The 13,520-nt window shown below is 34.5% G+C and overlaps 1 protein-coding gene across 18 annotated transcripts in view; it reads right to left on the reverse strand.

Annotated features, from left to right (window-relative positions):
- ROBO2 (roundabout guidance receptor 2) overlaps positions 1 to 13,520 on the reverse strand; it is a 727,272-nt gene that overhangs the window by 14,101 nt on the left and 699,651 nt on the right. For all 18 annotated transcript variants that reach the window (XM_087895020.1, XM_034421511.3, XM_060686344.2 and 15 more), the window contains 3 exons: positions 12,635 to 12,846; positions 8,589 to 8,744; positions 6,302 to 6,547 (listed from right to left, as the gene is read on the reverse strand). In XM_087895020.1, coding sequence (XP_087751146.1) covers positions 6,302 to 6,547; positions 8,589 to 8,744; positions 12,635 to 12,846 — 614 coding nt within the window. The remainder of the gene's footprint in view (positions 1 to 6,301; positions 6,548 to 8,588; positions 8,745 to 12,634; positions 12,847 to 13,520) is intronic.

Consider the following 13,520-nt stretch of genomic DNA (forward strand, 5'->3'; position numbering starts at 1 on the left):
TCCAGAATGCGGCCGCGCGGGGGATTATGGGGGCGACGAGGCGCTCCCATGTGACACCTCTCCTGCGCGAGCTGCACTGGCTCCCGGTAGTCTTCCGGGTGCGCTTCAAGGTGTTGGTGACCACCTTTAAAGCGCTCCATGGCTTAGGGCCAGGGTACTTACGAGACCGCCTACTGCCACCAATAGCCTCCCACCGGCCAGTACGCTCGCACAGAGTGGGCCTCCTCACGGTGCCGTCCGCCAGACAATGTCGGCTGGCGACCCCCAGGGGGAGAGCCTTCTCTGTGACGGCGCCCACCCTCTGGAATAACCTTCCCCCGGAGTTACGTATAATAACAGACCTCCGGATTTTTCGTTGGGCCCTGAAAACTTATTTATTTCAACTAGCTGGGCTGGCTTGAGCTAAATTTTAAATTGGTTTTAAATTGGGTTGTTTTAATTTACGGCCAGAATATCTAATTATTTTAATACTGTTTTTTAAATTTTGTATGCTTTGTTTTTACTTAGGCTGTGCACCGCCCTGAGTCCTATTTGGAGAAGGGCGGTATAGAAATTTAAACAAATAAATAAATAAATAAATAAATAAATAAACTGAAGAAGAGGAAGTGATACTGAATAGAGAGATTACTATAGAGGAACTACAGACAACAATTAGGAAACAAAAAAAAAAACAATAAAACTCCGGGAACAGATGGGTTACCAATAGAATTATACAAAGGATTAGGGGAATCATTAAATTGGATATTATTAGAGGTCTACAATGAGGCACTGAAAGAGGCAAAGCTGCCAGAATCTTGGAGGGAGGCATATATCTCGCTAATCCCGAAGGAGGGGACAGATACAACACAGATAAAAATTATAGGCCGATTTCTTTACTAAATTCCGATTATAAGATTTTTATGAACCTGATGGCAAACAGATTAAAGGTAACATTAAATCATAGAATACATTCAGATCAGAATGGATTCCTGCCGGCAAGACAAATTAAAAACAACATAAGGACTGTGATTAATGTAATAGAATACTATGAGGTGCATCCAGAGAAACAGGTAGCCCTGAGCTTTCTGGATGCACAAAAAGCATTTGATCAGGTCAACTGGAGATTTATGACACAACAAATAAAGAATATGAAATTCGGGGAGAAATTCAAAAAGATGATAGTTTCAATATACACAAAACAGAGAGCAAGGATACTAGTCAATGGGGAACTAACAGTTTTTTTTGAAATAAGTAGAGGAGTACGACAAGGGTGCCCACTTTCACTGCAACTTTTTATTCTAACTTTAGAAAATTTACTTAGAAGAATTAGATTTAACAAAAATATAAAAGGACTCAAGGTAAAAGGAGAAGAATACAAGGTCCAAGCGTTCACTGACGACCTTGTATTCTTCATAGAGGATCCACTAGAAACAGAATTAAAGTTAAAAGAAGAAATAGAGAAATTTGGTAAAGTGGCAGGTTTAAAAGTCAACAAAGATAAGACCAAGATATTAACTAAAAACTTAACAACAAAACAAATAGAAGAGTTAGAAAAACGATCAGGATTATAAGCAGTTAAGAAGATAAAATATTTAGGTATTAATTTGACAACTAGGAATGTCGCCATAAAAGATAATAATTACGGAGCGTTAGTACAACAAATTAAAAAAGACTTAGAAAGATGGGGGAAACTAAAGCTATCATTGCTAGGAAGAATTGGGACAATAAAGATGAATATACTCCCGAGACTTCTCTTATTTCAAACTATTCCGGTTAAATTAAAGAAAAACTTTTTTACAAATCTGAATAAAATAACATCAAAATTTGTATGGGAGGGGAAAAAACCAAGAATAAATTTAAACATATTACAGGATGATAGAACTAGAGGGGGTTTTGGCCTACCAGCATGGGAAAAATACTATAAGGCAGCGAGTTTAACATGGATTAAGGATTGGGTCAATTTGGACAATTATAGACCATTAAAATTGGAAGGCTACGATTTATTAAAGGGGTGGCATGCCTTCTTGGGGAAAGCTGGGAACAAAACATATAAACACTTCAAAAATCATATAATAAGAAATTCACTAATTGGCACTTGGCTCAAAATTAAAAACAAACATTATATGAAGGTTCCCGGCTGGATATCCGCATTGGCGGTGGCAATGCACCCCAATACACTAGACCCCCATAAATTAATAAAATATAAAGAATTACTGGATCCCCAAGGAAGATTAAAAACACGGCAGGAACTTAGGGAACAAGGTATAGAAATAGATTGGTGGCTCTACCTACAAATACAAACTAGATACAATAAAGATAGTGAGGAAGGAGGAATCGAAACAAATCCCAACCGGCTAGACAAATTATTAGGAGCTAAAGATGGAAACTTGATTTCAAAGATTTACAAATACTTATTAGAATTCGACCTAGCAGAAAATCTAGTCAAAGGACAAATGATAGCCTGGGCAAGGAATATTGGTAAAAACATACAATTGGAAGAATGGGAAAGGGTATGGGAAACCAACTATAGAATAACAAAATTGGTAGCATATAAGGAGAACCACTACAAGATGTGGTACAGAGGGTATCTAGCCTCTGCGAGATTGACGAGGATGTATGCAAATCTTAATCCAACATGTTGGAAATGTAAGCAAGCACAGGGAACCTTCTTTCATGTCTGGTGGCTTTGCCCAAAAATTAAGAAATATTGAATAAAAATAAAAATTTGGATATCAGAAATAATTGCGGAGGATATTGAGCTAGAACCAGAAATCTTTTTGTTAGGAATGCTTAAACAAAACATTAGAAAAGAAAAAAAGTACCTAATATTACATATAATTACGGCGGCTAGGTTAGCCCTAGCACAAGTCTGGAAAACAGATCAATTGCCAATGGGGCATCAAATAATTCAAAAAATTTATACATGTGCAGAAATGGATAGACTAACGTTGAAATTGAAAGATAAGGAAGACTCACAGTATTTTAAGGTATGGGATAGTTGGTATGAGTGGATAAACCAATGGAAAAGAAGGTAAAGTTAAAATTTAGTAAGAAATTAAAAGTAATAATTATACACCGTCATCAAGATAAAAAAGGAAATAAGTCATTGTGTACATTTGTACTTTATATACCACATATACTTGTTTGTTTGTTGTGATTAGTATCGTTGATTGTATTTTAAGGTTGTGAATGTTTTATATAATTTTATCTTTTTAAATCTAATAAAGTTTGTTTTTTAAAACTAAAAAAAAAGAAAAAAAAGAAATGTATATATATTTCACTCAAAATAGCTAAATGTACAGATGACTTTAATAGACTTACCTGATACTTTAAAATAACTAAACCTGTGGAAAGAGAAATATATGCATCCCTTTTGCTCAAACATCCCTTTGTTTAGTGTATTAGTTAGGCACCAGCCTAGAAATATGGGGACCATGAGTTCTAGACTTGTTTAGGTTCAAAGCCAGCTGGGTGACCTTGGACTATTTGCCCTCCAGAAGATTGCAACCCTTTTTTGAAACAAATCTTGCAAGGAGATTTCAAGGATTAGTTCAGGCAACAATTAGGAGTTACATTTTGCTCAAAGGAGCACATATATTCATTCTAAAATTAAACTGCTCATAATGAAAACAAAACATGGTGCCTTAAATAAATAGAAAAAAATACACAATTTGCAGACCCAGATAATAATTGATTACTGAGTAACTATTGTTGCTCAGTGTACAAAAATGCTTTTCTTCACCACTAGAATTATGATAAATTTTCAATGAAGATAAAGAACTGTACAATCAGCATATTTAATTACTTACTTGGTATTGTTTCCAAAGAAATTTAGTACTTGGGAAATTATTTGATTGACTTATATACAAAAATTAAAATGTTATCAATAAACATTTCTTATGCTTTAATATTGAGCTCGGTTACAAGATCACATTCAATGTTTCTTAGCATAGGTCTACAGAATCCGTTACAATTTAAGAATAAAATTCCAGGCTTCTGGTGACGAACAGTGAACCAATGCCCAACATTTTTCTCTCCTTTGCAGAGTGCAGGAAACATTACAACCTAAAAAGCTTCTGGAAAAGCTGAAATTCTCTTTGGAACATGTTTGATTAACCATTCGTACTTTGGAGACCTGTTTTTATGAGCAAATGTCAGGAACTGATGTTTTTGCAGCCGATTGCAATCAGCTGGGACTCATGGATTCCATTGTGCTCTGAGCCATAAATGCAGTCTTTCCTGGACTTAAGGTTTGACCAATGCCATATTTTTAATCACTTTAGACTTTTATATTATTTTATTGTTCTTTTAAGATTTAAAAATCTTTGGAACAGCAAATTTACCAGTCACTTTGTGAATCTCTCTTTAATCTGTTTAAAAAGAAGGAAAATCATGTGTTTTCAGCTTTGTAAGATATTTATTTTGTATGTGTGTGTTTGGGGGGGGGAGGTGTTATAGAGTTTAAAATAAATATTTGATTCTTGGGTTCAAGAAATGCATGACCTTTTGATTCTACACTGGAATAAAAAGCAGATATTAAAGAGAAACCCCTAAAGATAACCAAAATGGAATTTAAGGTGTAGTTAAAAATAGTAAGAAATAGATGGATATACTGGATTTACCAATGGAACAGAATGATCATTTAAAAATTAAGGACATACAAATAATGTATCAAAAAAAAGGGGGTTCAAATTAGACTACAAAACGCCAGAGGGCAAGAAACAATAGTTGGAAACTAACAAAAGAGAGAAGCAACCTGGAATTAAGGAGAAACTTCCTAACAGTGAGGACATTTAACTAGAAGAACAGCTTGCCTTCTGAAATCGTTGGCTGAAAAACCATCACTGAAGGTTTTTAAGAAGAGACTAGACAGTCACTTATCTGAAATAATATAGGTTCTCCTGCTTGAGCAGGGGACTGGACTAGAAGACCTCCAAGGTCCCTTCCACCTCCATTTCATTCCATTCTATAGCATGTGGATTATCTTTTAAAATTGGAATATAAGAGATGTATTGGAATTATTACATGGAAGTTAGATGGACTTGGATAAAGATGACAAAATTTCCAAGTCAAGAAATAAAAATAAAAACTGCTAGAAAGAGGTTCCTTGGGGATGGGCTCCAGCACTAGTCCAAAAGCTCAGAAGACAAAATCTCTGGTCTTGGTGACCAACCCAGATTGGATCCTGGCAACATTATCCTAGGACATGCATATTTGCCTTCATTTGTGAGAAATAAAAATAGCAGAAAAAATGGGCGTTAGAACTTCTCCAGGACTTGAGCATGGCTGGAACAAGGAAACCTCTGGTGATGCTTAATGGTTATCTTGAGCGACTGTTATGCATTTTTGATACATTTCTTAATTTTTGTAATGTTTGTTAATTTGGATTACAGTTTGATTACTAAGGGGAAGATAAAGGGTATTTTGATTAAATGGAAAGGAGTACTATATAATTATGTTCTTAGGTTTTCTTTCAATTTTTTATTGGACCCTTGCTGATTAATAAGGAATGTTGACGATTTAGAGATGAATTTATAGAAAATAGGATGAGTTGTGGGATGAAGATGCATTTGGTTGTATTTTAAGAAACAACGATAATGTATATTCATCATTGTTAATGATGAATATATTTGCTAGGGATGAAGGTGGAAATTTATTTTTCTTACTACTTCTTTCTTGGCAGTTGATTCTTTTTCTAAACTTAAATATTTCTGTTTCTTTTGTAATACATTTTTATGTTAGGTTCTTATATTAGATTTATAGATTTAATATAATCCTTAATAAAATTATTGGGAAAAATATATTACCTAGAAGTAAAATTCCACCAAGATTAATACATGTAAATTCTATTGATTCCAGTATAAAACAAACAAAATGGTGGTAAAGCAATATTTAAATATTTAGTTCATAGTTCATAATTGAAATATGTTCTGAATTATATGAATTATATATGAATCATGTTTGTTAATGAACATAAGGATTTTTAGTGCACCAAGGATGCAAAAATTATAGATCTGTGTCTTAAAAAACACAACGAATATATGCTTTAAAGATAATTGTTCAAATAATAAATAAATGCTTCAGGTGTATAGAATAAGAAGCATTATTAATTCCTAAAAGAAAGCATGCGATCAGAGTGTTTGCAGTTAGGTGCATTCAAACTTCACCATTGCAAGAACAAATAACAATGGATGTCAAATGCTAATTGATATCCTTTGTTGCTATGTAAGCCTTGACCTTCACCATTTGTAAGCAAATTAATAGTACATTATAACAGGTTTAGGGAATCGCCTAAGCTGCTCTGAGATGTACAATTACACACCTGATCCAAAGGCTTGCTTTTGCTGGCCTTGAAGTTCTGTGGAGGTTATCCAATCCTGGGTTTGCCGTTGCCACTCTAGTGATGTTCTAGCTTGACGATCCAAAGAACTCTTTGTTTCATCTATGTTGGTTGTGTGCTGTCGCTCTAAAGAGCTTCCTTTTCTTTCTGTTGAACCCCCACGTTGGCCAGTACCTATCTGTTGCCTTATTCCCTGACCAGGAGGTGGGTCTGGTGGTGGTGGAAGATCTAAAAAATGTCAATAGTTTTATAAAATTCACTGAAACATTTTAAGCTATATAACAAAAAAAATGAAGGGCTTTATTAATATTGTCTATTAAAATTATTAAGCTTTGTATATTTTACTGCTTTTAGTCAGGTGATATATTTTATCTGAAAAACAATTTTAGTTGGCCGAGTTAATCTATATTTCTTATTACACATTTGCAAAACCTATAAAAGCACCTAATTAGTGTTAGCTGATTTTCATAAAACTAAAGCAGACTCATATTTGGATGTTTGCTTCTGACCTCCAAGAAATCTCAGGACTACAGGCTAGAAGGACAATCCCTCTCCCGCAAAAAGAAAAAAAAAAAACCCAGAAGAAACTAGGTTCTTGGAGATTACAGATGGAGGACCATCTCTGTAATTGTTGCCAAGCTATCTACACACTCAGAAAGACCCAATATCCCAAGGGAGCCTTTTTTAAAAAAACAAAAACAAATAAACCTGTAAGATGGAACTTTTCTAGTAATGTTAAGGCAATCTCTGTGGTCAGCGTAACTATCTGGACATTCATTGAAAAAATAATTCTTCCTTTTCTGCCTCCCTTCTGTCTCTCTTTATTCTATTCAACACATCAACCAAGCAATAAAAGAAGCTGTGGGAGGAAAGTGGGACAGTTAGAATTCTCACTTCATGAACTTCTTTAAGTTAATGTTCTTTTAAATTTAGATTTCAGCCTTTAGCTATAGCAATAGGATTAGATTTATATACCGTTTCACAGTGCTTTACAGCCCTCTCTAAGCAGTATACAGAGTCAGCATATTGCCCCCAACAACAATCTGGGTCCTCATTTTACTGACCTCGGAAAGATGGAAGGCTGAGTCAACCCTGAATTGAACTGCCCAACAATTGGCAGCAGTCAGTCAGCAGAAGTAGCCTGCAGTACTGCATTCTAACCACTGCACCACCATGGCTTTTAGCCCTTGAAACAGCCCTTTTCTCATGAAGAATATTTCCACTACATATCCTGTCTGCTAAAAATAGTTTACAGTATTATTAAGAAAAGTATGCACTAATCACACACAATCTGTTAAAACATCTTAAGTGATATTATGCAAGGTAATTAACATATATAATGACAAAAATGACAATGAGCATGTGTTAGAAATGCTGGTTAGTCTATAAAGAAACTCGACTTTCAGCAACCAGTTATTTTCTGATGTAATGTTGGACAAAGCCAGAATTATACTTATTTGCTCAAAGATATATCCTCTACCATTACATGGGTCAAGACAAATAAAAACTATTGAAACTTTTTTTCCCTACAGATACGAATGATAGGATAATGAAAAATGGATATAAAAGCAATCATATTAAGTTTAGCCATAATTTAATATTTAAAGGATTAGGCTAATTTGTTGAGATGCAGAGAAGTGTGTCTGTGTATGTGAGGCTCTGCAAGTTATAGCTGCACCCAAGGTTTATAAGTCTACATTGCTGGTAATTATGCATCAAATACCTCTTAGATTTTTGAAAAATACATGCAAGCCATAATGTAAAATACCATATGATAAGTGGCCAAAGTCTCTTTCATATACATACATAATTATAGTATATGGTTTTAAAAAAGCAAGTGCCTTGCAAAAACCTGAGAACATGATATAATCTCTAAATGTATAGAATTAAAGAGGATATTGAGCTTTCATGACCAAGTAAGCTTTATATGGGCAGATCTGAAACACAGAGAACATACTTACTGTATTTGTGTGACAGAAAGAACACAATATAAAAGAAACAGTTGACTTAAAACTTAGCTTTGCAATGTCCTTAAGTTTTAAATGCACAATATATATGAATAAAATAACAGTTCTACCTAAAGCCTGAATATTGTTCTGAAGTTTGCAGTAGAACAATTTTTACATACCAAGCCCAGTCATAACGTTACTTTCTGATATTTAACAAAGATGCAAACATACAATTAGATGACTAATTGTATTTTAATAAACATTTATAACAAAAACAATGGATTTATTTTTCACATGCCATGTGAAACCAGGGAACTTACCATCTGCCATGCCTTCTCTACGATGAGGCAAGGATGGCTGTTTTTTGGTAGGGTTAGGCCTAGGCCTTTGACTCTGATTCTGGATTATGCTAGTATTGCTGTCAGTAGAAAATGGGCTGGTTGGGCGAAGTTTCTGAGAAGCGGAATGTGGTTTGCCTAAAATAAAAAATAAAAACATTCTTAAAATATTTTCATTTAAGATGTTGTTTTATAGGAGGAATTACCAGAAAGGTAATAAGGGCAGCATTTTATTTTCTGAGAAACTTTCAAACTTTTGCGCTGCATCTGGCTAACTGGATGATGAACCATAAGTATTAGTAATGCCAATAAGCATGCTTACCTACAATGCTCAAATTATTCAAAGGTATAATAGAAGAGAACAAGCAAGCTTATTTGGAAGAAAACAACATCATTCCAGTAGAACAGAAAGGAAATAATAGAAATAGAAATAGAAATAGAAATAGAAATAATAGGCCTTTTTCAGGGTGACTCATTATCATTTCTTATTTATCATTGCAATGATCCCATTTTCAATGATTTTGAAGAAAAAAATCTTGGTTATCAAAGAAAAATGCTAATAAAATTTCACATTTCCTTTATATGGATGATCTGAAGCTTTATAGAAAATCAGAAATTGAAATCCAGTCATTGACAAATACCATAAGAATTTTTAGCACAGATATAGCAATGGAAAATAGAAAAATATGCTATAGTAGCAATTAATTGGAATTAAATCAAGAACAGTAATGGAATTGAAATGCTGAATTGTCCAACCATAAGGGAGCCATCAGACGAAGTCTACAAGCTTCTAGTCATTTTACAGTTGTGTAACATCAAAGCACGGACAAGTTAAAAATGTGATTAGTACAGAATACATCCAAGATGTCAGAAAACTGCTAAAGACAAAAATGAATGATTGAAACACCATCAAAACCATCAATAGCTGGATCATACCCATAATATGATATATTGCTGGAATTATTAACTGAACATAAGCTGATCTGGACAGTTTGGACCCCAAAGCAGGAAAACTGATTATTATTCATTATGCACTATATCTCTGTAGCAATATTGATAGATTATAGGCAGGCACACAATGGGGAATAAACACTGAAAGCAATGTGTTTTGCCAGCAGCCATGACCATGCTATGCAAATAGCCTGGTGTATTCCTCATTGTGTGCTTTGTAATCCCTTCCTCTCCAATCATTCTGCACTGCAAGGCTCTGGGGCAAAACAACAGGTCATGCACAGGACAAAGCATGATGACTGTAATGGTGATCAGTAAATGATTTCAATGATTTTTTTTTTAGCACCCTCATAACTTCAAATGATTGCTGAACAGTAAGTCAGTAAATGAGAACTTGCTATATTAAATACAGTCCAGGTTCCCCCTTTTAAATTTTGCAATCTCATGGGACTTCAGAATCGTATATATTTAGTGCCTATCCCTGTGGTCTGAAATATTCTTTCCTGATATATGATAGAGACCAACTTTGTTTACAAAAACTCTTAAGATCGCTTCCATTCCTCCCCAGTTCTCCATACAAGTCCAATTGAGTGGGATCCCCTTTTGGTTCTTTCAATTTTAAGTTTGGTTGATATTTTATATCCTTTTTTAATGTGTGGGGTTTTTTTTGCTTTTTTATGTTCATTGCTTGTGCTGTACCTCCCTCCTCCTTATAATTCACTGCATCTTCCTGAGCCACTTCTGAATGTTATTTTGTTGTTATGGACTTAAAAATACTTTCATCCTCTTTTGCCTAGGTAATGTTTTCTGAATATTTGTGTCAAAATCATCTTCCCAGTTCTGTATACTATCATTTAGAATAGCTTACATTCCAAGGTATGGATGACTGTGATCTTGCTTCACTTTTTATAAGGCTTTGAAAACCTGTTTGTTTGTTTTATGGCCATCATGACTTGACCTGGGCTACGTGGTACTTTCCTGTTTTTCTCTTTGTTGGCTCTTTTGTTCTGTGTTTTTAATCCTAGGTTAGCCATCCAAAGTTGTCATTTGCAGGTTGGGTGGCCATCAAGGGTGGGTTCTAAATTTTTTTACTACCGGTTCTGTGGGTGAGGCTTATTTTGTGGGTGTGGATTGATGGTCATGTGACAATTATTTAGGATTTAGCAGAGGTACTGGTCTACCTGGCTTTTAACTGCTTTAACCCATGTATTTTTGCAGGCATTGATCTACTCATGTATTTTTGCAGACACTGGTCTACCCATGGATTTTTGCAGGCACTGATCTACTCATGTATTTTTGCAGGCACCGGTCTACTCATTTGTTTTCTTTTAACATTGATCAGCTGTAGGGCGACCCTTTGAAGCCCTGCGGCAAGAGTTTAAAGAGTTTTTTTCCCTCTAGCCATCAGCTGGGACTCAGGAGGCAGCAATAGATTGGGGGTGGGGCCAAATAAAAGGTAAGAATAATGCGGGGGTGGATGGGGGGAGCGGGGGGTGAGCAGAACCGGTTCGGTGATGTCATATTGTCACCGCTACCGGCTCAGTGGAACCGGGACGAACCGGGAGGAACCCACCACTGGTGGCCATATAAATCACTTAGATAAATAAAAAAATTATCCAGTGAACTCAGTAATGCAATATTTGTGTTAGTGATAGCTCCATTGTTTTTGTATCCCTGCTAAGTAACTGTGATATCATAATTACTTCCATTAAATTATTAGAATCATAATATGGAAATGATTAGATAAATAATACATATTTTAATTCTTATTTTTGTACATTTGTTTTCTATAAAGTTCTATGTAATTGGTAGAAATAAGATGCTCGTTGCTCATAAGTGTGCTCCAAAACAAGGAACCTAAATGATAATTTTTTTATCTCATTAAAAAAAATGAAGCAGTAATTAACAGATCATATTATAAAACTGAATTATATTCAAGTCTAATGGATGTAGGAATACAGATTCATCTCCAAGGGTGGATTTAGCATTAAATAGCAAGTAAATGAATTGATGACTGATCATAAATTAATTTTAGTGCTTAAAACTGTAATGGAGGCACAGGAAAATGCCATTTTATCTTATTATTTTACTGCTCTGCAACATTTGAACAACTACTTAATGTTCTAAGTGCATGAGAACAGCTTGAATAAATCTGAGAACTTTTTGTGACTTTCAGCAATAAGAAAAAATAAAAGGTGATACAGATGGAGAAGACTGAAATTCCAAAAAGATTAGGTTAAATGGTTTCAATTTATTTTTCTTTACAAATGAAAAATCTCATGTTTATGAAGTTCATGATGTTTTCATCTATAATAACTGACAGACCCACAGATATTTGATTCCCTTGGTTTCATAAAAGAGTTCTGGAAAGAAGTACCTTAATATGCATTTACCACTCATATGGATATTTTAATTTAAAAATGTTGTTCAACATGTTGGGCTAAGTAGGCACCAACAATATTGTTGCCCTACGATTTAGGATTAGGGTTAGCATATATTAATGTTCTTTGTACTAAAATCTAAAACTTAACAACATTATAAATATGAAGATCAATTACTGTACACACACAAGATGGTGATAGAATTAAAAGCAGTCATTAAAAAAACCTGATGTTTTGGTATATGGTCTATTGCTAACTTGAGGTATATGGAGAAATATGGAGAATTTTTGTTTAAAAATTATGTCAGAAATTCTAAGAAAATTGAGGCAAAGCACTTAGCATACAGGTACACTAAGAAATCACACTTTCAAATAAAGGCGTTGGATTGGATTTAAAGTGCATTTAGTTTTGAAATCTTCGTACTTAAATAGTTTGGAAAGCAGTGTGGTTGCAAACATTAAATAACTAAATACATCAAAATAACTTTAATCACATGCTTGGGCTTCCAAAGGACTATGCATGCTTGGGCTTCCAAAGGCAAAAAAATGTTGCCCATTTCTACCATAGTAATTTTATTATCAATTCAGATTGAGTTACCTTGGATTATTTTTGTTTTTGATTTTGTAACTCACGGTTTGTTATTTATAACATTTTTTCTGCATTCACAAATAGGGTTTATCAGTGTTCTTTTCCTACCTGTCATAGAACTGTCAAGATTGTCCATGCTGCAGCCTGAAGTATGCTCTAGGTCTCGTAATGGCCTTGTGATTTCTACAGCCTCTTCTTCAATATCATCCTCATCTTCATCCTCTGGAATGTCTGCTTCAAAATCTGATATTAATGTTCCAGAGACATATCCTAATGGGGGAGCTGGGGTCTGGGGTGGCTGAATATTGATTTGATTGTGCCTAGAACAAAAAGGAAAATACATATATTAAGCACTGTACTTACCAATTTATTTAAAAAGCTGAGACCATTATCTAGCCAAACTTAAATCCTTTAAATTGTCGTTTATGGCCATTTGTGTAATTTATGCATCTTTCTTAATGCTGACTGCAATCAGTTGGAAATATGTTTTAATGGTAATGCAGAATGAGCATATTTAAGGAGAAAAATGACACTTTTGAAGGATTTGTAGGCGCTCTAAAACTTTTTTTTTCATTTCTATTTCCTAATTTTACAGCCAATTATCATCATTGTAATACAATGTATCCTAATTTGAGGTTTTATTCAATGCTCTGGATAAATCATTGTTAAAGAAAGTAAATAGTAAATCTCTTGAATATATGTTTGATGCACTTGTGGGGGTATAAAAGTCAAGATACATATATAAGGATTTTCCTCATTACTATTAGAGCTCAAAAGATAGCTAAGGCAAGAAGATTGTCAGAAGACATCCATGAACACCATGTAGCAGTCAGAAAACATGATGAAAACCCTTTAATTTCACAACATATGGATAGATTTAACCACAGGTTCAACTAGGAAACTATGACCATCCTAGACCAAGCCAAGTCCAAAAGCACTAGGGAATTTCTGGAGACTTGGTACTCTGACAAATTGGTTCTCAATAGGCACATAG

The sequence above is a fragment of the Pantherophis guttatus genome, chromosome 5 (genome assembly GCF_059756535.1).
Source record: "Pantherophis guttatus breed Tessera chromosome 5, ASM5975653v1, whole genome shotgun sequence".
Lineage (NCBI taxonomy): Eukaryota > Metazoa > Chordata > Lepidosauria > Squamata > Colubridae > Pantherophis > Pantherophis guttatus.